The 27422-nt window shown below is 56.0% G+C and overlaps 1 protein-coding gene across 1 annotated transcript in view; it reads left to right on the top strand.

Moving 5' to 3' along the window:
• Positions 1 to 27422, top strand: part of OBSCN (obscurin, cytoskeletal calmodulin and titin-interacting RhoGEF) — a 179017-nt gene that overhangs the window by 101858 nt on the left and 49737 nt on the right. The window contains exons 36-60 of the mRNA XM_060144488.1: positions 644 to 916; positions 1636 to 1902; positions 2111 to 2377; positions 3928 to 4200; positions 4631 to 4897; positions 5874 to 6140; positions 6253 to 6516; positions 6840 to 7103; positions 9529 to 9792; positions 10899 to 11162; positions 14395 to 14658; positions 14978 to 15241; positions 15570 to 15833; positions 16153 to 16416; positions 16739 to 17002; positions 17558 to 17821; positions 18414 to 18677; positions 19233 to 19496; positions 19816 to 20079; positions 20788 to 21054; positions 21269 to 21535; positions 21638 to 21910; positions 22530 to 22802; positions 23124 to 23320; positions 23491 to 23566. Of these exons, the coding sequence (XP_060000471.1) occupies positions 644 to 916; positions 1636 to 1902; positions 2111 to 2377; positions 3928 to 4200; positions 4631 to 4897; positions 5874 to 6140; positions 6253 to 6516; positions 6840 to 7103; positions 9529 to 9792; positions 10899 to 11162; positions 14395 to 14658; positions 14978 to 15241; positions 15570 to 15833; positions 16153 to 16416; positions 16739 to 17002; positions 17558 to 17821; positions 18414 to 18677; positions 19233 to 19496; positions 19816 to 20079; positions 20788 to 21054; positions 21269 to 21535; positions 21638 to 21910; positions 22530 to 22802; positions 23124 to 23320; positions 23491 to 23566 (6399 nt within the window). The remainder of the gene's footprint in view (positions 1 to 643; positions 917 to 1635; positions 1903 to 2110; positions 2378 to 3927; positions 4201 to 4630; positions 4898 to 5873; positions 6141 to 6252; positions 6517 to 6839; positions 7104 to 9528; positions 9793 to 10898; positions 11163 to 14394; positions 14659 to 14977; positions 15242 to 15569; positions 15834 to 16152; positions 16417 to 16738; positions 17003 to 17557; positions 17822 to 18413; positions 18678 to 19232; positions 19497 to 19815; positions 20080 to 20787; positions 21055 to 21268; positions 21536 to 21637; positions 21911 to 22529; positions 22803 to 23123; positions 23321 to 23490; positions 23567 to 27422) is intronic.

Below are 27422 nucleotides of genomic sequence, written 5' to 3' on the forward strand. Positions count from 1 at the left end.
GGGCTCCCAGGCCGTGGCACAGCCTGGCGAAGGTGGCTGTGGGCAGGCCGCAGGCTTTTCACATGCTCCTGCCAATCTGGGCCTGGTTCCCCAACTATAGCGTGGATGCCTGACATCCGGGGTGCATCACTGTCCTGGCTCCACTCCCGTAGTCCTGCTCTCTCTTGTGTGCATGGCAGGCCTGCTGCCCTGTGATCCCGTGGCTGGTCCCTGATGGTCTGGCCAGTGTTTGATGAGACAGGAAAGGGACAGGAAAGGGAGGGCGGTGTGGTGAGTTTGTCCTAGAGCTGGATTGCCTGTTCATTTTGGGTGCCTGTTCTTCTTCTGGAGCATAGAAGCTGGTGACAACTGTGTGCGGCGCTTATTCTCTCCACATTGTTCCATAGCAAATGGGAAGGTGGCCGCCCTGGTCATAACGCATAGCTATCAGCCATCCAAACACCAAGGTGTGGACAGCTGGAGGCCAAGCGGACATTTGCTGAGAGGGGCAGCAGGCCCTCTGGGAGTGGTGTTGGGGACGGTGGGCTGGTCTCGTCCCTCCTGGGGTGTGGACTGGGGCTGCTACAGGCTTGACGGTGCCTGTCTCGAGGGGCAGGCTTCCGTGGGCCTGGCTGGCATGACGGCTGTCTCCTCTGGCCCACAGACCTGCACGTGGGCATCACCAAGAGGCTGAAGACAGTGGAGGTGACGGAGGGCGAGAGCTGCAGCTTTGAGTGCGTCCTGTCCCATGAGAACACTAGCGATGTTGCTGTGTGGATGGTTGGTGGGAAAACGGTGGGCAGCTCTGGCCGCTTCCGGGCCACACGCCAGGGCCGCAAGTATACGCTGGCCGTCCGAGATGCTCTGCTGAGTGACGCCGGGGAGGTGGTCTTCTCTGTGCGGGGCCTCACCTCCAAGGCCTCGCTCATCGTCAGAGGTGGGTGATGGCGGCAGTGGGAACCGACTGGCCGGGGCAGGTTGGGGGTCTGTCTCTAGGGGCTGGTTTGGGAGCTGCTGAGCCTGGGCCCTCCCCAGGCAGCCTGGAGCAGGGGCCTTGGGCTTGGAAGCCGGAAGGGGGTGCCTCTGGGGACTGTCTCCCCAGCCCCTGGTTGGCACCTGAAGGCACCTGTCAGAGTACCGGGGGCTTCTGGTCATCCAGGGGGCTTCCCTTCTAGGATGAGGTTCTGGAGGCTTGGGGCAGAAGCAGGGTTTCTGATCTTCAGTCCGTGATTCGACTGCTGTGGTAGCTCCCAGGGTGCATGACTCGTGAAGCCAGGGAAGTTGCCATTGGCATTTCTGAGCTCCTACTTCCAGCATGAGTACTTGGCGCCAGTGGGTAAAGCTCAGCCCACAGGCAGCGCTGGCCCATGGCCGTGCTTTGAGTCACAGGACTCTGAACAGTGCTGAGAACATAAGATTCTGTGGTCTAATCTTTCTCCCTCCCGGGGTCCTTCCCTGGTATTCCAGGGCTCTGAGGCCCCTGGGTCTGAGGTTCCAGAGTTGGAAGTTTTAGAGCCGTAGATCGTGTGGTCCCAACCTTCAGAGCCTGAAGGTTCCTGAACGCCTGCCTTGCCCTCACCCCAGGCATGGCTAGGGCTGTGGCCGTGGGTAGAGCTGCGGCCGTGCTTCTTGGGCCACCATCTCTGTTCTTTTCAGAGAGGCCAGTTGACATTACGAAGCCACTGGAAGACCAGCGGGCCATGCTGGGTGAGGATGTGGTGCTGAGGTGTGAGCTGTCACGGGAGGGGACCCCAGTGCGCTGGCTGAAGGATGGGAAAGCCATTCGTAAGAGTCGGAAGTATGAGCTTCTCATCGAAGGCACTCGAGCCATGCTGGTCATCCATGCAGCCTCACTCAAAGATTCTGGCGAGTACACGTGTGAGACGGAGTCTTCCAAAAGCACAGCCAGCCTCCGAGTGGAAGGTAACCCCCATGAGAGACCCTGGGACAGCCCCTGTGGCTTCTCTTTCCAGGCAGGAATGGAGGGGCGCCCAGCAGGGAAGGGGCTTGCTCAGGTCCCTGAGGTTCTGTGGGTGGGCCAGGAGAACCACCTGTGATGGGAGTGATTTCCTGTCCTGAGGGCCTACATGGGGTCTGCACAGGCCTCTCCCTCCCATCCATTCTCCCACAGAAAAGCCAAACCGGTTCACAGAGGAGCTGGCTGACCTGCAGGTAGAGGAGAAGGGCACAGCTGTGTTCGCCTGCAAGACGGAGCGCCCCGCGGCCTCAGTGACCTGGCGCAAGGGCCTCACAGAGCTGCAAACCTCGGAGAAGCATGCTCCCAGCCAGGAGGGCGTGACCTTGAGGCTCACCATCAGCGCCCTGGAGAAGGCGGACAGTGACACTTACACCTGTGACATTGGCCAGGCCCAGTCCCAGGCTCGGCTCCTGGTGAAAGGTTAGGCCCGGTCACCGTGCTGCTGCTCTCATTTGCACACTGTATTTCAAGGCCCATGGTGTGCTCAGGTGTAAGCTTTGTTTCAAGTAGACTTGGAGATGGGAAGAGATCAGAACTCTGCCTGGCCCTAGACAAACCCAGCCTTGGTTTCCCCATCTCCAAGGGGAGTTGTCCTGGGTGGTCCTGTCTCTGGCCTTCCCAGCTGGACCTTGTGTAAATGAGTCAGCAGCCCTCATTTATTTGTGCCTCCATTTGCTGGATGAATGTTTCTGGAACCCTTCCAGCGTGTGCCCCTGCACGAGCTCTGCATGTACGTACATGCAGATGTACCGCCTCTGCTCCTGTGGAAGGAGACTTGCTCGGGGAGATTTTCAGGTTGGAGCAGCAGTTTTCACCTGGCAGGCAGGGTGAGGGTTATCACTCTCCCACTTCACAGATAGGGAGACTGGGCCTTTACTCGGGGTTGTTGGCTGGTTCAGGGTTGTAGGACAAGTAGACATCAGGGCAGGGTTGAGCCCAGCCCTCCAGATCCCAGGGCCGGTGTCCAGGGTGAAGTCAGGGGGAGGTCCTTCCTGGGGGGGTCTCTCCACAGAAAAAAAACCCAAAAGAATAACAAAGAAGCCTCACTCTTGATTTCTTTCTCTTTTTCAGTGAAATACAGTGAATCCACTGAGCTCAGTGAAAACATTTTGGTAGCGCAGTAGAAGCACCGCTATCTAATGAAGTATTGGGTTGGCCAAAAAGTTCGTTCAGGTTTTTCCGTAAGATGCTACCAAAAACCCGAACGAACTTTTTGGCCAACCCAGTAGATGTTCATACTTTAAAAAAGTCAGAGTGTCCCATGATAACAACATATGGTCTTTAAAAACATTTAAAACACACAGACTTGTACCAGTCTAATAGTGTCAGCCAGAGCCTTTTCTTTGTGTATCAGTTCACGAATCAGAATTCCGTATCTCTTTTTGCGTACATCGCCCTCCTGATGTGCTATCTATGCTTTCTGGTGTGCAATAGCTTCAAGACACCTGTGAATGCAGAAGGAATCTGGCGGCCAATCTACCTCTATATTTATAACTTCTTCCTAAGGTTTCACCATACCTAAGACAACAGCAAAACATTTTTTTCTAGCGATTCACGTTGTCAGTCCTCCAATGCATTCGATTTAAATGTTATCATAGCCATGCATCTTTTTTCACACTTGTTTCTTCTGTTAATACAAAATTTAATTGCGTTAAGTGATTTCTGTGACAGGCATAACTGGCCTAGACAGGTTAGGGAGCACAGCTTCATGGAGGGGCCTTACAGTGGGTCACCTTGTGTGCTCTGCAGAAGGACCCCAGAGGTGGATTGGGGCTCACTGATGGATCTAAAACAAATACTTTTGGACAGTTCAGCTCGGACCCACTTACCGTTTTATGTTTTGTCATTCGGAGCCCGTTAGAGTCATTTGCTCGATCTCTGTCGGGAGCCCACCCCAGGTCTTGGGAGCACCCTGTTTCCCTTGGCAGCTAGCCAGAGGGTCACTGACATGCCCGTTTGTGTCCCTGCAGGCCAGAAAGTGCTCATCACGGAGGACCTAAAGGACTTGGAGGTGCAGGAGGGCTCCTCGGCCACCTTCTGCTGCCGTATCTCCCCTGCCGACTACAAGCCCGTCCACTGGTTCTTGGACAAAACCCTACTGTCTGCCAGCAAACTCAGTGAGATCAAGGTCCAGCCAGGTGGCTACCATGTGCTTACCCTGCGGCAGCTGGCCCTCAAGGACTCAGGCACCATCCATTTTGAGGCAGGCGACCAGCGGACCTCAGCTGCCTTGCAGGTCATAGGTAGGCTGCATGTGCCCAGTGCCGTCGTGGGGGCCAGTCTGTGTGACTAAGCATGCAACCTCAAGACAGTGGCTTGGCCACACGCTGGGTGAGGCCCTGGGGCTTACAGAGAAGGCACCATGGACTTCCCATGGGCTGGGGCCTTGGATCCCAGGGAGCGGGGCTTGGGAGGCTGAGTGGCGCTATTTCAAGATGCGTTGTTGCACATGGTATGCAGAGGTGAGCTCAAGGTCAGTGTAGAGGCTGGGCCCACCCCTCTGGTATGTGGAGCCACACAGAGCCTGTCCTGTTCCCCCAGCAGCCCTGTCTGCAGCCCAGACTGAGGGGGACAGGTGGGCACTGACCAGGAGTGTTACCTGGTCTGCAGTGAGACCTGGGGCTTTTCCTGCAGGAGCCCACAAGTGTCATATGCATCCCTCTCTGTCTTCAGAGAAGCCAGGTGTTTTCTCCCGGGAGCTCACAGATGCCACAGTCATGGAGGGGGAAGATCTGACCCTGGTCTGTGAGACTGCTGCTTTAGACAACCCTGTGTGCTGGACCAAGGACGGGAAGGCCCTGCGGCCGTCGGCCCGGTGCCGTCTGAGCTATGAGGGCCGCCGAGCCCAACTGGTCATCACTGACACCACCCTTCAGGACGGTGGGCGCTACAAGTGTGAGGCTGGCGGTGCCTGGAGCAGCTCCGTTGTCAGGGTCCATGGTGAGCCCCTGGAGGGGGGTGCTGGGCAGCCTCCAGCCGCACTCTGGGCACCCCTGTTTCTTGTCTTGCTAAGGGCAAGGGGGACTCCGGGACTCTATCTGACCCTGTCTATCTCTGCCCTCTATGTGTCTGTGTGTGTGTGTGGGGGGGGTGGTGCTGTTCTGAGACTCCTTCTGTCCACCTGTATCTTTCCAGCAGTTCATCCATCTTGCTCTGCTCCCTACTACCCATCTCTGGGTCTCTGCTGGTCCTGATAGCATCCCTCACCCTCTCTTGGTCTTCTGACCAGCAATCTCTTTTTTACTTCATTCCCAACTTTGTTTTGTGTTCTGACGTCGCCGTGTCTCCCTTCTCCCGGCTTGGCTCATCTCCATCTGTCTCAGTCAGCTCGGGTTCCGGGTAACAAATACCACAGACTGAGTAGCATAAAAAAAACATGTCTCCCGGTTTATTGTCTCCCAGTTCTGGAGACTAGAAGTCTGAGATCAAGGTGTTGGCAGGCCTGGCTTCTCCTGAGGCCTTTCTCCTTGGCGTGTAGATAGCTGTCTTCTCCCTGTGTCTTCACAGTCATCCCTCTGTGTGTGTCTGTGTCCTAATCTCCTTTTCTTGTAAGGACACCAATACTGTGGGATTAAGACCCACCCTAGTGACGTAATTTTACCTCAGTCTTCTCTTTAAAGACCCCCATCTCCAAATACGGCCCCATTCTGGGTCCTGAGGGTTAGGGCTCCAACAGATGAATTTGGGGGACACAATGTAGCCCATAACACTCCACCCTTCTCTGTTTCCTGCTGTTTGGCTCACCCTCCTGGAGAGGCAGAGATCTTGAGGTCACCGTCACTAGCCCCCAATGTAGACAGTGAGGTGGGCCTGCCTGCACCCTGCAGCTGCTGCTCTCAGCCATGCTTGACCACAGGGGAGACCCCTGTAGGAGGCAGCGGGGTGAGGGCTGAGCTGAGCTCATGCCTGTCCACAGCTCAGCCAGTGCGGTTCGAAGAGGGGCTGAAAGACGTGGAGGTACTGGAGGGTGGTGCTGCCACACTACACTGCATGCTGTCATCGGTGGCCATGCCCGTGGAGTGGCGTCATGGAGATGAGGTTGTGCAGCCTGGAGGCAAGTACAGCCTGCGGCAGGAGGGTACCATGCTGGAACTGCTCATCCGGGACCTGCGGCCTCAGGACAGCGGGCAGTACTCCTGCTGCTTCAGGGACCAGATAACATCAGCCAGGCTAACCGTACAGGGTAAGTATACTTACTCACTCTGCCCATGTGACCCTATGTGGTTCCATACAGCCCCTTTCATCCTTTGTGGGGGGATGAAGATGATGTCTGTGTCCATCGGACCTTGTTGCAGCCCTACCTGCTGAGTTCATAGGAAGACTGAGAAGCAAGGAGGCCACGGAAGGGACCACGGCCACGCTGCGCTGTGAACTGAGCAAGGCAGCCCCTGTGGAGTGGAGGAAGGGGCCTGAGACCCTCAGAGCTGGAGACAGAGTGAGCCTGAGGCAGGATGGAGCCGTGTGTGAGCTGGAGATCCGTGGCCTGACCGTGGAGGATGCTGGGGAGTACTCGTGTGTGTGCGGGCAGGAGAAGACATCAGCCACGCTCACCGTCAGGGGTAAAGACCACATGTGACCACGTGGACTGGCATTTGGTGGCTGCCCATCACCTCTCTGCTCTCAGTTTCCTTTTCTACTCTGCTGTCTCACTATCCTTCTCCTTCCATAATTCTTTCATTGTCCCTGTCATGTTCCCTGTCTGCTGTGTGGCACATGTACAGGTTGGACCTTTAAATGTCACAGTCCACAGTGTGTACTGGGCACACCCAGCAGGTGGTCCATGTCCAGTTAGGTTTTGTATCTTCTATGAACTATCCACGTCCTGTTTCTTCTGCGTGTTCAGAGAGCGTGATAGTGTTTGTGTGTTTCTGACCATCTCCAGGCCTGCCTGCCAAGTTCACAAAGGGTCTGAGGAAGGAAGAGGCCATGGAAGGGGCCACGGCCATGCTGCGCTGTGAGCTGAGCAAGGCAGCCCCTGTGGAGTGGAGGAAGGGGCCCGAGACCCTCAGAGCTGGAGACAGAGTGAGCCTGAGGCAGGACGGAGCCGTGTGTGAGCTGGAGATCCGTGACCTGGTTGTGGCAGATGCCGGGGAGTACTTGTGCATGTGCGGGCAAGAGAGAACAACGGCCAGGCTGACTGTCAGGGGTAAAGACTGTGTGTGGCCACGTGGAGCAGTGGCTTCGTGTCTGAGGGCTTGATCACGTCCTTGAGCTCTGCCCTGTCTGTGTACAGTCTTTCGCTTCTGTGTGCATCTCCTGCATTCCTGCAGCACGAGTCTCCCAGCACCTGCTTCTGTGAGGCTCGTCTCAGATAAAGAGCAGAGAATGTGGTCCTCCCTGCTCTCAGGGGCTCATGCCTGAGGGAGAGAAGGAGGGCACCCACACAGTACAAGAGTGGAAGTATGGTCCTCTTGAGGGGGCATGCCAAGAGAGAAGCTAGGAAGTCGATCAAAGCGTGGCCCTCGAGGGTGGGATGTCAAACGGGGTGTCAAGAGGTGGAAGCTGGGACATGCATGCTGGGCCATGGGAGAGCCATGATGGGAGGTCCTAGGTTCTGTTGTCCAGCTCCTGGTGGTTAGGAGAGGTGAGGCTGGGTGTAGGGATAGGGTGGAGGTGAAGAGGGTATGGACAGTGCTTGACTGTGGAAGGAGAGGAAGGAGGGGCAGGAAGAGCTGCACAGAGGCGCAGAGCCAGAGTCAGGAAGGGCAGGTGGACACCCATGCTGGCGTTGGGGTCCCTGTCTGGCATCTGTGGCAGGTAAGCTGGCTCTAGGCAACTGCCACAGAAGGGGCTCCATCAGGCGTGGCGTGGTGACCTGTGGCTGGGACACGGGATGAGAGGTCACAGTTTGAGGGTGGGGCACAGTCAGCTAGAGCAGGAGGGCTGGCCCATGTGTTTAGGGGCCAGTAGGGCCACTTCCTTTGTGGGGTGGAAGACGGCCAGCTGGGTGGATGTCCTTGAAGCGGGGTAGTGGGAGTCCCCTTGCATCAGAGCAGCCCACTGTGGGCATTTTGCCTGGTGTCCCCTCGGGGCCCCCCTTCCAACGGGTGCTTGTGTGGCCAGCATGGTGTCTGTGGCCCATTCCTTGTCTGCAAGCTCCAGAGTCCATCAGTCTATGTGTCCGTCTGACCTTCCCCAGGCCTGACCAGCCAATTCAAAAAAGTTATGAAGCGTGAGCAGGCCATGGGAGGAGCCATGTCCACATTCGTGCTGTGCTGTGAGCTGAGCAAGGCAGCCCCATGCAGTGGTGGAAGGGGCCTGAGACCCTCAGAGATGAGGACTCAGGACGGGGCTTTGCTGTGGTGTGGCTCGTGGCCTGGCAATAGGTCAGCTCCCTGTGTTGGGGGTCCAGGTCCTCAGGGGCCTGCCCTAGTGAGGGCCTAGGCACTTCCTGTGGGGGTAGCAGATGGGACAGAGGATGAGGCCACCCACCATGTCCTAAGAGGGTCCTGTGAGCAACATTGATGAAGGGGCCCGGGGGCATCTCAGCGCAGAAGGAAGGACAGCTCTGTAGGTGCACAGGGGCCTCACATCCTGGGCCCTGTTGGGCCATGCTCACAAGACAAGGTGGACCCTGAAGAGGGTTCTGGAGGCTGGGCAGGGCCGTCATGTGCACAGATACGCAGATCTTTGGGGAGAGGCCAGGCCACCATGCCACCTTGAACTTCATGAATGGAGTGCAGCGTCTCCAGCGCAGAGACACTGGGCACTCACGCTGTTCAGACCCACCAGGAGACCACAGGGGATGTGGGCCTGGAGGCCTATCTCACAGTCAAGAGCACCTTGCACTGCACGAGGCACCACCAGTGGCCAAGGAGCGGAGGACCCAAGTTGACCAGCTGCAAGCAGCCCAAGAGAGCTGCTTTTAGGAGTATGCAGGTCCCAAGGACACCTACTCCAGGACGACAGGCCAGGAGGAGGGTGGCTTCGGCTTCCCTTATAGCTGTGGTGTTCCTAGCTCTGTCAGTCCTGTTCAGGCCCAGTCATGCCGGGGCTCTGGCCCCAGCAGCAGCAGGAGTTGACAAGGCGGGAGTGCTGGTGCAAACTCGTGGGAAAGTTTAGGTAGCTCTCTTTGTGTCTCCGTCCCCAGGTATATCCCTCAAGATCATAAAATTGCTAAGAAATGAGGCCTGGAGGGGGCCACAGCCATGGTGTGGTGTAAGCTGGGCAGCCTGGCATGTAGAGTGGGGGAAGGGGTCTGGGCCCTTGAATCTGGCATCAGATACACTCTGAGGCAGGATGGGCCATGGAAGATGCTGAGAGGACATCCCTTCTGATTACTGTCCCTTTCCATCCATCCTGTGGGCACTGTGGCCATTTCTATGTGTCTGTCCATGTCATGAGGTCCTCACTGGGGATTCCATTTCCTTGCTGGTTTGTATCTAGATGGGCTCAGCCTAGTCTGTCCTCTGCCCCCATGCACTGCCACCTACCCATGTGTCTGTGGGTCCAAGCTTTTATTCCTTATTTGCTCCAAAGTGTGAGTGTTTTATTGTCAAGTGTCCACATCCTGATCTCCCGAAATTCTCCAGAGAGTCTGATGTTTTCTGTGTCACTCTGACCCTGCCCAGCCCTGCCCACCAAATTCACAAAGGGTCTGAGGAAGGAGGAGGCCACAGAAGGGACCACGGCCACACTGCACTGCGAGCTGAGCAAGACGGCCCCCGTGGAGTGGAGGAAGGGGCCCGAGATCCTCAGAGCCGGGGACAGAGTGAGCCTGAAGCAGGACGGGGCCGTGTGTGAGCTGGAGATCCGTGGCCTGGCTGTGGCGGACACTGGGGAGTACTTGTGTGTGTGCGGGCAGGAGAGGACCTCAGCCACGCTCACTGTCAGGGGTAAAGACCACGTGAGGCCAAATGGACTTGTTTCCATGTCACCACCTCCCCTGTTGGATCCTGTGGCTTTGTATCTTTTCAACTGGATTCCCCCAGCTGTCTCATGGCTCCTGCTTCCCTGTCCAGTAGATGTCATGTCCAGTGCTTTGTGTTCTCTGTTCTCTCTGGGGCATTTGCCTCCATCACCATCTGTGCATTTGTCCACTTGTTCATACTGTGCTCTTTTGCAGTTTGTGTGGTTTTTGTGGTGTCCTGGACACAGAGTCCCCTGAGAGAGTCTGATGTTCTCAGTGACTTCTTAGCTTTCCTCAGCCCTGCCTGCCAAGTTCACAAAGGGTCTGAGGAATGAAGAGGCCACAGAAGGGACCATGGACATACTGTGCCGTGAGCTGAGCAAGATGGCCCCTGTGGATTGGAGGAAGGGCTCCGAGACCCTCTGAGATGGAAATAGAGAAAGCCTGAGGCAGGGTGGGGCCGTGTGGGAGCTGGAGGTCATGGCCTGGCTATGATGGATGCTGGGGAGTACTTGTGTGTATGTGGGCAGGAGAGGACCTTGGCCATGCCCACTGTCAGGGGTAAAGACCAGGTGTGATCAAGCAGAGCCATATTTTGGTGTTCAGTGATTGACTTCACTGCATCCATCTGCATTCATTCCACATTCTCTCCCTGTCTCGGTGCCACCTTTTTTCCATAAGGCAGTGGAATCCCTTCCACCTTCCTGGGATGTTGTATGAACCAGAAGAAACCAGCAATTAAGCCACTTCCCACCCCTCGTGTCACCACTGGTACTGTCCTGTTGTCCTGTTGGAGTCTGTGTCTTTTCCTCCATCCTGTCACATTCTGCCCCCAAACTTCTCCAGAGAATCCAATGGTCTCCATGTCATTCTGACCCTTCTCAGCCCTGCCTGCTAGGTTAATCAAAGTATTAGGCCTGAGGAGTCCACAGAAGGGGCTGGGCTGAGGGAAGCCACCAACCACAGTGTGTCCTCGGCACACCCAGCACATGGCCCATGTGTGCTTGGGTTTTGTGCTTCCTCTGTGTTGTTCGCATCCTGCCTTTTGTGTGTGCTCACAGAGTGTGATTGTGTGTGTGTCTTTCTGACCAGCCCTGCCTGCCAAGTTCACAAAGGGTCTGAAGAATGAAGAAGCCATGGAAGGGGCTACAGCCACCCTGCGCTGTGAGCTGAGCAAGGCGGCCCCTGTGGAGTGGAGGAAGGGGCCCAAGACCCTCAAACCTGGGGACAGAGTGAGCCTGAAGCAGGACGGGGCCAAGTGTGAGCTGCAGATACATGGCCTGGTTGTGGCGGACTCCGGGGAGTACTCGTGTGTGTGCGGGCAGGAGAGGACTTCTGCCACACTGGCCATCAGGGGTAAAGACTGCATGTGGCCACCTGAATGACTTCTCTCTGCCACCTGTTCTGTGCTCTCCCAACGTCACTGTCGTCTTAGGGTTACAGTCACCGTCTGTCTGATCCATCTCACAAAACGCACTGGCCAGCCCTGTCTAGACCTTGCGGGTACAGACCCAAGGGGCAGGTGGTGTGAGGACACCCCCAGGGAGGCATCATGGTCCAGGAGAGCTGCTCTGGGCCACTGGCACGTGGCTGGGGCTGTGGGTATGCATGGGGTCTCGACCTCAGGTGTGGAGTGGAGTCATTCATGTTAGTGACGGATGTGCACAGAAAGACTGAGGTGCAGCATTGAGGGGCTCAGGGAGCAGGTGGCCAGACAGGCCAGGCCCTCCTGTGTGTGGTAACAGCATTTGATTGACCTTGGAGATTGTGTGGAGGCTCTGAAGAGCTCTGTCTCAGAAAGCTTGGGCTGTATAACAAATACCACATATAGGTGACTTAACAGCACACATTTATTGTTTCACAGTCCTGGAGGCTGGAAGTCCAAGACCAAGGTGTCTTCAGGGTTGGTTTCTTTTGAGGCTTCTCTGCTTGGCTTGTAGACAGCTGTATTCTCCCTTTGTCCTCACCTGGGCATCCTCTGTGTGTTCCTGTGTTCTAATCTCCTCTTCTTATAAGGACACTTATAAGTCAGATTGAATTAGCACCCCACCCCACCCCCGCCCATGACCCCATTCTATCCTTAATTACCTCTATAAAGACCTTATTTCCAAATAAATTCACATTCTGAGTTCTTGGGGGTTAAGGCTTCAACATATGAATTTGAGGGGAGACATGATTCAGTCCATAATACTCTGTCATCTTGTCCCCCAAAATGCATGTTCTTTTCACATGCAGAGTACATTTACCTCATCCCCCAAACCCAAAAGTTTTAACCCATTCCAGTGTCAAGCTAAGTCAAAAATCTAATCTAAATCTCATCTAAATCAAGTATGTGTGAGACTAGAGTTACAGTTCATCCTGAGGCAAAATTCCTCTCCAGCTGTGAACCTGTGAAATCAGACAAGTTATACGTTTCCAAAACACTTCAGTGGAACAGGCATGGGATGGATATTCCCATTGCAAAAGAGAGAAATAGGAAAGAAGAAAGAGGCCACTGGTTTCACAGAAACCCAGCATCTAGTAGGACATATTCTGTTAGATTTTAAGGCTGGAGAATGATCCTCTGGCTCAATGCTCTGTCTCTGGGCCCACCAGAGTGGTGACCTCACCCCCTTGGCCCTGGACAGAGGTGGCGTGGCCCTCTGGGACCATGGATGCAGTGGCATCCCTGCTGACCTCTGAATTGCCATTGGGGTTATTCTTCCCAACTTTGAAGGATAGCACATGTTCCCAGCCGGATAGCTGTATTGACCCATCCTATAGAAATCCCAGCTTCCATCATTTTGTCCCTTCCGTGTCTGATTAAGTCATGGCTGGCAGGGTTTCTGCTGATATAAAATTCTCAAAAGCCTTGTTGGTCTTCTTTACAATTCACAGGAGTCCAAGCTTTCAGACAAGAGCCTTCCACACAGCCTTCCTGGATAATTCCATCTCTAGTCCTGCCTTTGCTGAGGTGGCTGATTGGATCCAGGACTCACACTCATAATCTCTTTACTGAATGATTTTCCAGCCACACCCTTGGTATTCTCTCTAGAACAGGCATTCTCATTTTTTTGCAATTTCAGTGGGCTGGAAAATTTCTAAATCCTCAACTTTTGGTTTCCGTTTGCTTAACTACTTCCTTCTTTGACATAACTCAGTTTTCTCTCGCATTTTACCATAAGCAACAAGGAGCAATCAGTCTGCGTCTTCAATGCTTGGCTTACGAGTCGCCTCAGCTAAATATCCAAGTTCACTTGTAAGTTCTACCTTCCACAAAACTGTCGGACACGTTTCAGCCAAATTCTTTGCTGCTTATTAAAGGATAGCCTTTCTTCCAGTTTCCAATAACACATTTCTCATTTCCATCTGAGGCCTCACCAGAAGCACCTTTAGCATTAATATTTCTACCCATAATCTCTTCAAGGCAATCTAGATTTATCTAACATGCACCTCAGAACTCTTCCAGTTGCGACCCATCACCCAGTTCCAAGGCTACTTCCATAATTTTAGGTATTTGTTACAGTAGCAACCCACTCCTGGTACCAAAATCTGAATGGCTTAACAACATAACAGTGACTTTAAACATCAGAAAATTTTTTCCTCCCAGTCCTAGGAGTTGGAAGTCTGAGATCAAGGTGTGGGCAAGGCTGGTTTCCCTCGAGACCTCTCTCCTTGGCTTGTAGACGGCCATCTTCTCTCCATGTCCTCACATGGTCATCTCTCTGTGTGTGTATCTGTGTCCTAATATCCTCTCCTTACAAGAACACCAGTCATGTTGGGTTAGGTTCCACCTCAGTGACTTCCTTTTTCCTCAGTCACCTCTTTAAAGACCACATCCCCCAATACATCTACATTCTGTGGTCCTGGGGGTTAGGGCTCCAACATATGATTTCTGAGGGACACGATTCACCCCACAACAGGTTGTAACCAGGGTGGGCTCTGGTCAGCTATAACTTGTGAAGCTCACACTCTTCCTGGAGTTGGGATGGAGGAGAAGACTGCAGGTTGGAGGGCTTGGGGCATGGTTAGAAGGCTACAGCTAGAATCCATTAGGGTCTAGGAGACCTGAGCTAGGAGAGTGCAAGTCCAGTGGGGTAAGGAAAGGAATGTGCAAGGTGGATGACGTGGGGCCTGGTGTGGGCAGGGAAGGCATGCAGTGAGCCCAGATGTGGGCAGTGCTTGGATTGACACTCTACCTGGGGTGGGGAGCACAACTGAGGGATGTCAGTGGGGCACTTGATGTCATGACTGGAAGGTGCCTTCTGGGGGTTCTCCCAGGAGAGATGTACATTGCATTGTTGCATGTATGAGCTGGAGGAGCCTGGTTCATACTCTGGGTGCAGACGAGGTCAGCGCTTAGACAGTATGAATGGGTATAGGTAGGACAGATGCACTCTGAGAAGACAAGAGGCCTGGATGGAACCAGTCCCCTGCCACCCTGCACCTCACTGGGAAAGATGTAAGATGATCACACTGTCATATATGCGTTGGTCTGTCTCTTCACATGTCCTCCACATTGCTGCTTCTGTTCTCATCCTGAATGTTCCGGTCAAACGCCCAGTCCTTTTGAGGGGTTGATGGTTTCTGTCCATCTAACCCTCTGCAGCCCTACCTGCTCGGTTCATCCAAGATCTGAAGACCAAGGAGGCCACAGAAGGGGCCACTGCCATACTGCACTGTGAGCTGAGCAAGGAAGCTGCTGTGGAGTGGAAGAAGGGGCCTGAGACCCTCAGAGCTGGAGACAGAGTGAGCCTGAGGCAGGATGGAACCGTGTGTGAGCTGGAGATCCGTGGCCTGACCGTGGAGGATGCTGGGGAGTACTCGTGTGTGTGCGGGCAGGAGAAGACATCAGCCACGCTCACCGTCAGGGGTAAAGACCACATGTGACCACGTGGACTGGCATTTGGTGGCTGCCCATCACCTCTCTGCTCTCAGTTTCCTTTTCTACCCAGCTATCTCACTATCCTTTTCCTTCCATAATTCTTTTATTGTCCCTGTCGTGGTCCTTGTCTGTTGTGTGGCACATGTACAGGTTGGACCTTTAAATGTCACAGTCCACAGTGTCTACTGGGCATACCCATCAGGTGGTCGGTGTCCAGTTGGGTTTTGTGTCCTCTCTGTACTGTGCACATCCTGATTCTTCTGTGTGTTCAGAGAGCGTGATAGTGTTTGTTTCTGACCATCTCCAGGCCTGCCTGCCAAGTTCACAAAGGGTCTGAGGAAGGAAGAGGCCATGGAAGGGGCCATGGTCATGCTGCACTGTGAACTGAGTAAGACAGCCCCCGTGGAATGGAGGAAGGGTCCCGAGACCCTCAGAGCCGGGGACAGAGTGAGCCTGAGGCAGGATGGAGCCGTGTGTGAGCTGGAGATCCATGGCCTGACTGTGGAGGATGCTGGGGAGTACTCGTGTGTGTGCGGGCAGGAAAAGACATCAGCCACGCTCACTGTCAGGGGTAAAGACCACATGTGACCACGTGGACTGGCATTTGGTGGCTGCCCATCACCTCTCTGCTCTCAGTTTCCTTTTCTACCCTGCTCTCTCACTATCCTGTTTCTGTCCTTCCATAATTCTTTCATTGTCCCTGTCATGTTCCCTGTCTGCTGTGTGGCACATGTACAGGTTGGACCTTTAAATGTCACAGTCCACAGTGTGTACTGGGCACACCCAGCAGGTGGTCCATGTCCAGTTAGGTTTTGTATCTTCTATGAACTATCCACGTCCTGTTTCTTCTGCGTGTTCAGAGAGCGTGATAGTGTTTGTGTGTTTCTGACCATCTCCAGGCCTGCCTGCCAAGTTCACAAAGGGTCTGAGGAAGGAAGAGGCCATGGAAGGGGCCACGGCCATGCTGCACTGTGAGCTGAGCAGGGCAGCCCCTGTGGAGTGGAGGAAGGGGCCCGAGACCCTCAGAGCTGGAGACAGAGTGAGCCTGAGGCAGGATGGGGCCGTGTGTGAGCTGGAGATCCATGGCCTGGTTGTGGCAGATGCCGGGGAGTACTCATGCGTGTGTGGTCAGGAAAAAACCTCAGCCACGCTCACTATCAGGGGTAAAGACCCATGTGGCCCAACAGAGCTGTGTTTTGTTGTCCAATTATTGACTTCATGGCATCCCCCTGTACTCATCCCACCTACCCTCCTCACCTCAGTGCCACCCTCTTCCCATAACTCCACGGAATTCCTTCCCCCTCCCAGGCTGTTGTGTGAACCACGAGAAACCAGCATCTAAACTACTTTCCACCCCTTGTGTCACTGCAGGTTCTGTCCTATTATCCTGTAGGAGTATGTGTCTTTTCCTCTGTCCTGTCATGTGCTGCCTTTGAAGTTCTCCCATGACTCTGATGTCTGTGTCTGTCTGATCGTCCTCAGCTCTACCTACTGAGTTCATAAGAAGATTGAGTAGCAAGGAGGCCACGGAAGGCACCACGGCCACGCTGCACTGTGAGCTGAGCAAGGAAGCTGCTGTGGAGTGGAAGAAGGGACCTGAGACCCTCAGAGCTGGAGACAGAGTGAGCCTGAGGCAGGATGGAGCCGTGTGTGAGCTGGAGATCCGTGGCCTGACCGTGGAGGATGCTGGGGAGTACTCGTGTGTGTGTGGGCAGGAGAAGACATCAGCCACGCTCACCGTCAGGGGTAAAGACCACACGTGACCACGTGGACTGGCATTTGGTGGCTGCCCATCACCTCTCTGCTCTCAGTTTCCTTTTCTACCCAGCTATCTCACTATCCTTTTCCTTCCATAATTCTTTTATTGTCCCTGTCATGGTCCCTGTCTGTTGTGTGGCACATGTACAGGTTGGACCTTTAAGAGTCATAGTCCACCGTGTGTACTGGGTACACCCATCAGGTGGTCAATGTCCAGTTGGGTTTTGTGTCCTTTATGTACTGTGCATGTCCTGATTCTTCTGTGTGTTCAAAGAGGGTGATAGTGTTTGTGTTTTCTGACCATCTCCAGGCCTGCCTGCCAAGTTCACAAAGGGTCTGAGGAAGGAAGAGGCCATGGAAGGGGCCACAGCCACGCTGCACTGTGAGCTGAACAAGGCAGCCCCTGTGGAGTGGAGGAAGGGGCCCGAGACCCTCAGAGCCAGGGACAGAGTGAGCCTGAGGCAGGACGGGGCCGTGTGTGAGCTGGAGATCCGTGACCTGGTTGTGGCAGATGCCGGGGAGTACTCGTGTGTGTGTGGTCAGGAGAAAACCTCATCCACACTCACTGTCAGGGGTAAAGACCCATGTGGCCAAGCAGAACTGTGTTTTCTTGTCCAATTATTGACTTCATGGCATCACCCTGCACTTATCCTCCCTACCTTCCTTGTTTCAGTGCCACCCTCTTCCCATAACTCCACGGAATTCCTTCCTCCTTCTGGGCTGTTGTGTGAACCACGAGCAACCAGCATCTGAGCTACTTTCCACCCCTCATGTTACTGCACGTTCTGTCCTGTTTCCTGTTAGTGTCTGTGTCTTTTACTCCATCCAGGCATGTGCTGTTCCCCAGTAATCTCCGGAGAATCTGATGTTCCCCACACCGTCCTACCCTCTCCAGCCCTGCCCAGCAGATTCGTACAAACATGCTGCCTGAGGAGTCTGCGGAAAGTGTCACAGCCACACATTGAACAGATTGGGCCGAGGGAAGCCCCAGTCCACAGCGTGTGCTTGGCACACCCAGCACATTGCCCGTGTCCAGTTGTGTTTTGTGTCTTCTCTGTGATGTCCACGTCCTGTCTCATCTGTGCCTTTAGAGAGTGTTATAGTGTTTGTGTCTTTCTGACTTTCCTAGCCCTTCCCACCAAGTTCACAAAGGGTCTGAGGAAGAAGGAGGCCATAGAAGGGGCCACGGCCACACTGCACTGCGAGCTGAGCAAGGCAGCCCCTGTGGAGTGGAGGAAGGGGCCTGAGACCCTCAGAGCTGGAGACAGAGTGAGCATGAGGCAGGATGGAACCGTGTGTGAGCTGGAGATCCGTGGCCTGACCGTGGAGGATGCTGGGGAGTACTCGTGTGTGTGTGGGCAGGAGAAGACATCAGCCACGCTCACCGTCAGGGGTATAGACCACATGTGACCACGTGGACTGGCATTTGGTGGCTTCCCATCACCTCTCTGCTCTCAGTTTCCTTTTCTACCCTGCTCTCTCACTATCCTGTTCCTTTTCCTTCCATAATTCTTCTTTTTTTTTTTTCAAAGTCCCCCTTGGTTTGTTTTTTTTTTTAACACCTTTATTGGAGTATAATTGCTTTACAATGTGTGTTAGTTTCTGCTTTATAACAAAGTGAATTAGTTATACATATGTTCCAATATCTCTTCCCTCTTGCGTCTCCCTCCTTCCCACCCTCCCTATCCCACCCCTCTAGGTGGTCACAAAGCACCAAGCTGATCTCCCTGTGCTATGCGGCTGTTTCCCACTAGCTATCTATTTTTCCGTAATTCTTTTATTGTGCCTGTCATGTTCCCTGTCTGTTGTGTGACACAAGTACAGGTTGGACCTTTAAATGTCACAGTCCACAGTGTGTACTGGGCACACCCATCAGGGGATCTGTGTCCAGTTGGGTTTTGTGTCCTGTATGTACTGTGCATGTCCTGTTTCTTCTGTGTGTTCAGAGAGGGTGATAGTGTTTGTGTGTTTCTGACCATCTCCAGGCCTGCCTGCCAAGTTCACAAAGGGTCTGAGGAAGGAAGAGGCCATGGAAGGGGCCACAGTCACGCTGCGCTGTGAGCTGAACAAGGCAGCCCCTGTGGAGTGGAGGAAGGGGCCCGAGACCCTCAGAGCCAGGGACAGAGTGAGCCTGAGGCAGGACGGGGCCGTGTGTGAGCTGGAGATCCGTGACCTGGTTGTGGCAGATGCCGGGGAGTACTCGTGTGTGTGTGGTCAGGAGAAAACCTCATCCACACTCACTGTCAGGGGTAAAGACCCATGTGGCCAAGCAGAGCTGTGTTTTCTTGTCCAATTATTGACTTCATGGCATCACCCTGCACTTATCCTCCCTACCTTCCTTGTTTCAGTGCCACCCTCTTCCCATAACTCCACGGAATTCCTTCCTCCTTCTGGGCTGTTGTGTGAACCACGAGCAACCAGCATCTGAGCTACTTTCCACCCCTCATGTCACTGCACGTTCTGTCCTGTTTCCTGTTAGTGTCTGTGTCTTTTACTCCATCCAGGCATGTGCTGTTCCCCAGTAATCTCCGGAATCTCTGATGTTCCCCACACCGTCCAACCCTCTCTAGCCCTGCCCAGCAGATTCGTACAAACACGCTGCCTGAGGAGTCTGCGGAAAGTGTCACAGCCACACATTGAACAGATTGGGCCGAGGGAAGCCCCAGTCCACAGCGTGTGCTTGGCACACCCAGCACATTGCCCGTGTCCAGTTGTGTTTTGTGTCTTCTCTGTGATGTCCACGTCCTGTCTCATCTGTGCCTTTAGAGAGTGTTATAGTGTTTGTGTCTTTCTGACTTTCCCAGCCCTTCCCACCAAGTTCACAAAGGGTCTGAGGAAGAAGGAGGCCATAGAAGGGGCCATGGCCACACTGCACTGCGAGCTGAGCAAGGCAGCCCCTGTGGAGTGGAGGAAGGGGCCTGAGACCCTCAGAGCTGGAGACAGAGTGAGCATGAGGCAGGATGGAACCGTGTGTGAGCTGGAGATCCGTGGCCTGACCGTGGAGGATGCTGGGGAGTACTCGTGTGTGTGTGGGCAGGAGAAGACATCAGCCACGCTCACCGTCAGGGGTAAAGACCACATGTGACCACGTGGACTGGCATTTGGTGGCTTCCCATCACCTCTCTGCTCTCAGTGTCCTTTTCTACCCAGCTATCTCACTATCCTTTTCCTTCCATAATTCTTTTATTGTCCCTGTCATGGTCCTTGTCTGTTGTGTGGCACATGTACAGGTTGGACCTTTAAGAGTCATAGTCCACAGTGTGTACTGGGCACACCCATCAGGTGGTCGGTGTCCAGTTGGGTTTTGTGTCCTCTATGTACTGTGCACGTCCTGATTCTTCTGTGTGTTCGGAGAACGTGATAGTGTTTGTTTCTGACCATCTCCAGGCCTTCCTGCCAAGTTCACAAAGGGTCTGAGGAAGGAAGAGGCCACGGAAGGGGCCACGGCCATGATGAGCTGTGAGCTGAACAAGGCAGCCCCCGTGGAGTGGATGAAGGGTCCCGAGACCCTCAGAGCCGGGGACAGAGTGAGCCTGAGGCAGGACGGGGCCGTATGTGAGCTGGAGATTCATGGCCTGGTTATGGCGGATGCCGGGGAGTACTCTTGTGTGTGCGGGCAGGAGAGGACCTCTGCCACGCTGACCATTAAGGGTAAAGATGGCCCTGTGGACTTACTTGGGTGCCTGTACTTGTGCCCTTGTCTCTTGTGCCCACACTGGCCCCCCATGAGTGCTTGCCTCCTCTGTGCCATGTGCAGTTTCTTTATGTCACCCTTGTGCTCCCCCGTTAGAGCTCTGTTCAGTGTCCTTGTGTCTGTGTACTGATCTCCAGCCAAATGACCTCACATGGCTTACGCTTGCCATAGGGAAAGAACTCCCACCTTATTCCCCTCCCTCCACCCGTCATAATGCAGTCAACTTTCTCCTTATACCCCAAAGCCTCTAGTCAGGATCTGACAGTCATGGCCCCGCCCTATGAGTCCAAGGAGATCCCCCTGCCCCCACCTTGATGACCTGGAGGGATACAGGCCTGTCTGTGGGCTTCCTGGGTGGAGATCAGCATGAGAATAGCCTGGGTCAGATCCAGAGCTCCTCTCATAGCCCCCAGTTCAGTCCCTCCTTCCCCTTAGAGTGGACCCAGGCCCATGACTCCACTTCTACCCACAGCCTTCAGGAGCCCGTGGCATTGGGTGCTTTGGGCAGGTCGGGCAGCTGGGGTGAAGCCACAGGCCACAACTGGCCTAGGCCCTGGGTGGGTCTGACTGGGTTTTGGGGTGCCAGTCTCCTGGCTGGGTGTCTGGGCACCAGCCTCGGGGCTGACCTTCTCTCTCCCCTCCACCCCCTGACCCCCACCCCACAGCCCCACAGGTGGTGTTCAGGAAGCCACTGCAGAGCCTGCAGGCTGAGGAGGGCACCTCAGCCAGCCTGCGGTGTGAGCTGTCTGAGCCTAGCGCCGCTGTGGTCTGGAGTAAGGGTGGCCTGGAGCTGCAGGCTGACGAGCGCTGGGAGCCACAGCAGCGGGGCCACGTGGCGGAGCTGGTGTTTCGGGACTTGCGCCGGGAGGACACTGGAGAATACACCTGCACCTGCGGCTCCCAGGCCACCAGTGCCACCCTCACCGTCACAGGTGGGCCCCGAGGCTGGCCCCACGTACTGTGGGAGATTGTCAGGGCCGCACCTCCACCCTGGAGGTGACATGGGCTCGCGCGTGCAACGCGGGGCAGACCTGGCCTGAAGCTCTTCCCCCCCGCTACCCCTCCGCCTTAGCTGCACGCCTTTGGGCCCCGCTGCCCTCATAGCTGCTCCTGCACCTGCCCTCATATTCTCCCTCACCCCTGTAGTTGCACCCGTGAGGTTCCTTCGGGAGCTGCAGGCCCAGGAGGTAGACGAGGGTGCAACGGCACACCTGCGCTGTGAACTGAGCCGGGCAGGTGCCGGCGTGGAGTGGCGCAAGGGCTACCTGCAGCTCTTCCCCTGTGCCAAGTACCAGATGGTGCTGGAGGGCACAGCCGCTGAGCTGCTGGTGCACGGTGCTGAGCAGGAGGATGCCGGCCCCTACACCTGCGACACAGGCCACGCACAGAGCACTGCCAGCCTCTCTGTCCGCGGTGAGCTTCCCAGGGCCCCTGGCCTCCCCCGGCCCCTCAGCCCCCATGGAGCTGGCAGGCGCCTTGAGTAGCAGCCCTAAGAGCCCCTCCCTGACCCCCCAGCCCCTAGGCCCACGTTTAAGACGGAGCTGCAGAGTGCAGAGCAGGAGGCAGGTGGTATGGCCCGGCTGTGCTGCCAGCTGAATGACTCAGAGCCTGGGGCCCCCGTGCTGTGGCTCAAGGAGGGTGTGGAACTGCAAGGGAGTCCCAAGTATGAGATGCGATGCAAGGGGGCCACGTGTGAGCTGCTGATCCACGGACTTGAGGCCAAGGACACGGGCGAGTACACCTGCATGGTGGGCAGCCAGAAAACCTTGGCCTCCCTCACAGTCAAAGGTGAGCCCTCCCTGCCACACCCACTCCCCACATAGCTGCCTTGGGGGCACACCTGGCCCACCACGGTACCCCCTCTTGCCGGGTGCTGTTCTGGGGTGGCTGTAAGACCCCTGGGGTTACAAGCTTTCTCTGCACCACTCTGGAGCTGGCGCCCCTAGAAAAGAGCGTCGATGGTGAGGAAACCGTAGCCCTAAACACTGCCCTGCCTCCCGCCCCTGCCAGCAGGTGGGGCAGCCTGGCCTGGGCCACCCTCTGTGAGCTCCTGCCTGTCTGTCCTGAAGGTCTTGCCTCCCTGGTGTCCCAGCCAGGGCAGGGCTGGCCACAGGTGGGGGAAGGAACGAAAGCAGCCCACCACCCCACAGTCCCTTGCCCGCTTCCTCCAGACAGAGGTGCCCCCACCCAAGCTCTGTCCCCAGTAGCTCAGTGTCGTGGTAGGGAGCTGGGTTGTGAGCCAGCTGGGTGATGAATCTCACGTGGGGCAGATAGAGGCTGTGTGGAAGGAGAAGAGCACGAGAGTGCCTGGGAGGGCTTCCTGGAGGTGAGTTGGGGCGGGGGGCATGGGAGCTTGGCCCAGGTGCTCTGACCTGGCTGGTAAAGGCCCCCTTTGCCCACACTCCAGAGCCTGAGGTGACCATTGTGCGGGGCCTGGTTGACACCGAGGTGCAGGCCGACGGGGAAGCAGAGTTCAGCTGTGAAGTGTCGCGGGCTGGGTTCGTGGATGTGGAGTGGCGCCTCCAGGGCCTGCCACTGCAGAGCAGTGAGGTGACAGAAGTGGCCGTGCGGGGGGGCCGCACCCACACACTGCGGCTGAAGAGTGTGACTCCCGAGGATGCGGGCACTGTCTCCTTCCGCGTGGGCCCCCACACGTCCTCTGCCCAGCTCACCGTCACAGGTAGCAGGAGCTGGGCCTCACTGCTCACTGCGCTTGGGGCCAGAACATCCAGGTCCTCCTTGGGCCAGGCCCTGTCAAGGGACAGTGATAGTTGACAAGGTTTCCTGCCTTTGAGGGTGGGGAACTGGTGGTGAATGAGTGATTCTGGGGTGAGCCAAGATGTTGGGGTAGAGTGGTGCCCGGTGTGCTTGTCTTCGGGGATTGGGGCAGGGGTGCTGGGGGCAGACCCTGGGGACTGGGAGGTGCTCCTGATGGTGGGGGAGGGGCATCCCAGACACGGAGGCTGATGCCATGCCTCTACCCCACCCCCAACCCATGCAGCCCCTGAGGTGACCATCCTGGAGTCCCTGCAGGATGTGCAGCTCAGCGAGGGCCAGGACGCCCACTTCCAGTGCCGACTGTCAAGGGCCTTGGGCCAGGAGGCCCACTGGGCCCTGGGAGGGGTGCCCCTGCAGGCCAACGAGATGAACGACATCACGGTGGAGCATGGCACACTCCACTTGCTCACCCTGCACAAGGTGGTGTTCCCCAGACCTGCCTGTGCCCCGCAATGCATCCAGGGGCCTTCCCACCCCCCAGGGGTGGGAGAGGGAAGGTTTCAACTCCAGTGGAAATGGGCTGGGGACTTGCAAAGTAGGGGTGGTTAAATGGCACTGCTGGGCTGATGCCCCCATCTCTGCTTCCACAGGTGACCCCTGAAGATGCCGGAACCATCAGTTTCCAAGTGGGCTCATGTCGCTCAGAGGCCCAGCTGAAGGTCACAGGTGGGCAGCCCCCTCCTACACCCAGCCTTCCTGCTTGTAGGTGTCCATGTTTCCCTACTCAAGGAACTGTTGGCAGGTGGTAAGGCCAGAAACCTGAGCCTTCCAGCAGTGATCTTGCTGTGGGGTGACAGTTTTCCACTCTTGACCACTAAAGCCACTGGAGGTGGGCTAGTGAAGATCAGCCTGAGAAATTCTGGTGTATGTTGGGTCCTTGTGTGGGATCAGTGCTGTGTGTAGGAGGGGAGATGGGGAGTCTGGCTGCTGGGGACCTGGGCCCTGAGATGGAGGCAGGGCCTTCTGGACTTGTACCCTCCATATAGCTACTCCTTGTGATGCAGGTTTGTGTGCTCTTGTCCACATTTACACACACCTGCATACCTGACAGGCTCCCAGATGTTGATACAATAGCACACCTGTGACACGTGAGTGGTTTGGGCCATAGTGTACCTGAGCCCAGACATGCAAGTAGGATTTAAGGACCTTCAACTTGTTATACCTTGTCCCCAGAGTTAGTCACCTCTGGATACCTGGCCATGAGAGACTCTCCCTTGCTGTCCTACTCCTGGTTCTCATACTGGTCCTGTCCATCTACCATCCACTGGCCATCAACCCATCCACCATTTACCCATCCATCTATGCATGCATGCATCCATCCACCCCTCTATTCCATCCATCCTTGGATCCATCCGTCCATCCATTTATTCAGCATCCATCCATTCATCCACCATCCATCGTCCATCCATCCATCCACCCACCATTATCTACCATCAATACATTTATCCATCCACCATCTATCCATCATTAATTCATCCGTCTATCTGTCCATCGAGCCACCATCTCCCCATGCATCTAGCATCTACCCATCTGTCCACCATCTGTCCACCATCAATCATCCATCCATCCACCATCCATCCATCTAACCATCATTCTACTACCATCCATCCCTATGTCCATCCATTCATCCATCTGTCCACCATCTACCCATTCATCCACCTATCCATCCGTTTATCCATCTACCATTCAGCCATCCCAGCCAGCCATCATTTATCCATTATCTGTCCATCCATCCACCATCCATTCACCCATCCATCCACTCACCCATCCATCCACTCATCCATCCACTGTCTGTCCATCATATATTTACTATCTACCTCGAGAGGGGCCATTTGCAGCTCTCCCCTCAGTGAGTCCCCAGTCCGCTGGGGGAGTTGTACATGGAGACAGTGTGTCCTGAGTCCCAGGTGTCCCCACCTCGAGTCTTCATGTGGCCTGTGGGGCTGGGAAAGTCTCCAGAGTGCAGTGCCCTCAAGTTGAGTGATGGGAAGGGGCAGTATCCTGTGTGTCCTGAGCAGAGTCAGGCCAGGAGGGGCCTCGTGTATTCATCAGAGTGGGTGTCTGTGAGAGGAAGCATGGAGCTGGGTTGGGTCTTGCAGATCCCACTGAGGGAAGTGCCTTGGCCCCTCTCAACCCGGTGTCCCCAGCTGGGGCAAACTGGCTCATGTACAGACAGCAGCTATGGCTTCAGACAGAGAGCCATGAGCATGAGCTTGTGCAGATGGGTGGTTGGTGGGATACAGGGAAGCTTGGGAACTGTGCTGAAGATGGGAATGGGGAGCTGGTGGAGCAGGTTGGGGATACAGTTAGATGTGTGCTCTTGGGAGAACATGGAGGGGCTGGTGCGGGCCTTGGACTAGAGAGTTGATTGTGCATGCCTAGGAGGGACGTGGAGGGCTTCTGAGGGAGAGCCTGGCTGGGGCGGGTGTGCAGGCATCTGGGAAACCCCCTGGGCTCACGCCCTGCTGTGTGACAGGTCAGGGGGAAATTGCCATTTTGCATTAGGGCCCCAGAATCTTAGGGCCAAAGGGACCTTAGGGGACATCTGGACAAATGGCCCTCTGGGGATGGGAGAAGCATCTGCTTCCACACTCCCAGGAAGGAAGGCTCACTTCCTGAACAGACCCCCTCCATCTCAGAGAGGTGAACCCCATGACCTCTCTTCTCTATCCCACACCGAACCCCATAAAGATGGCAGCCATGAGACTTGGGGCTTGTCAATTCTACCTTCTGAAAAGGGTGAGATGCAGGTCATTGGTCTCCTTTGATGAAACCGAACATGTTCTGAAGGGGGCTGTGAGGTGCAGGGGGGCTGAGCTGGCTTTCCACAGGCTATGGGTGGCCTTCATGTCTCATTCTGTGAGCAAGGAGTACCAGCTGGCCTGGGTAGATTTCTAGACCCCAGCCCCAGGCTGCCTCCAGCATGGTGGACCTCAGGGTGGCCCCAGCTCCCCTCCTTTCACCCTCTTGCACAGAGGCAGCACCGTGCCTGGTACGTGGCTTACAGAACGTGGACGTCTTTGCGGGGGAGGTGGCCACGTTCTCCTGTGAGGTGTCCCGTGCGGGTGGGCCGGAGGCCCACTGGTGGCTGGATGGGACCCTGCTGCAGGACGGCCCCCAGAGTGCCATCTCCGTGCGTGATGGGACCTTCCATTCTCTCACGCTCTCAGGCCTGGGGGTCGCTGACTCAGGCACCATCACCTTCCGGGCAGGGCCCTTGGTCTCCAGGGCCAAGTTGTTGGTCAAAGGTACCAGCCGATGGAACCCTGCCCTATGCTGGAGCTTCTGCCCCTGCTGCCCCTGCACGCTTCCTGCGGGCTCCCAGGGTGGGAATTCAGGGACTGGCCTCCAGCACGCAGACTGGGCATCTCTCCGTGTGTACCATGAGTGCGCACTGTGGGCAGGCTGCAGTCCCACCTGGGGGATGAGAAAGAAGGCTGGACTCAGCAGTGAAACTGGAGGCCGACCCCATTCCCACCTGCTTATAGGGCCCTGGGCACGGCTGCCCACCTGGCCACCACTCTGCGGTCGCCCCTCCCTCAGTCACATGCCCAGAGAGCAGCCTAGAGGTGCAGGCAGCTTTCCCAGCCCCGGGCATGGCCTGCACTGTCCTTGCTTGTAGCTGCTTCCTGTGCTGCTGGCTTGGTCAGGGTCTTGCACCTTTACTGGGAAAGAGCTAGTCCTTGGGGAGGGCAGTGGGCTTCCAGGGAACCCCCTCAGCCCCCTCCCAGTGAGGGCACTGGGCACTTCTGGCACAGCAGCCCAGTGTGGCTTCGACTGGCATATTTGTCAACTGGCTTCCTCCGTGCTCTTGCAGAATAAATGTGGACATTTGCCCAGGTCAGAGGGACAAACCGTTTGTTGATAGGATTTCAGCAGATGGGGATGGGATGGGAGCCCTGAGGGGGTGAGCGACCAGGCCCCTGGAGAAGGGATAAGTCAGGCTGGGGGTGCCAAGTGCCCCTCGGAGCTGTGGAGCCCGAACGGGCCCAAGGGCTTTCAGGAGTGGTTGTTGTGTCCTACTGGGGCAACATGCGCCCTGGGCTAGAGGAAGCGAGGGCTCAGGGGAAACAGTGGCTAGGAGAGGCCCAGTGGATGGAGACTGAGCCAACAGTCTGCTGTGGGCGGGGGTGTATGGGGGCAAGGTTTGCCCTACATGGAGGGCCCTGGGTCACCGGGGTGAGTCCCCCTTCTACCACAGCCCTGCTTTTGCTTGCCTCCGAGTCGCTGATGCTGACTGCAGAGGGTGGGTGGGCCGCAGTCACACTGCTCCAGCTGACGCGTGCCTGGCCTGTCGGCCGACAGATCCCACAGTGGAAGTGGTCAGTGCCATGCAGGACCTGGCAGTGGAGGAGGGTGGCCCGGCTGAACTCCTCTGCCAGTACTCACGGCCCGTGCAGGCCACGTGGACGAAGGACGAGCAGGAGGTGTGCGCTGATGGGCGCCGTGTCATCATAGAGCAGGACTGGACCGTGGCCAGGCTGTCCTTCAGGCCGGCCTTGCCCTGCGACAGCGGCATCTA

This window comes from Lagenorhynchus albirostris, chromosome 3 (genome assembly GCF_949774975.1).
Source record: "Lagenorhynchus albirostris chromosome 3, mLagAlb1.1, whole genome shotgun sequence".
Lineage (NCBI taxonomy): Eukaryota > Metazoa > Chordata > Mammalia > Artiodactyla > Delphinidae > Lagenorhynchus > Lagenorhynchus albirostris.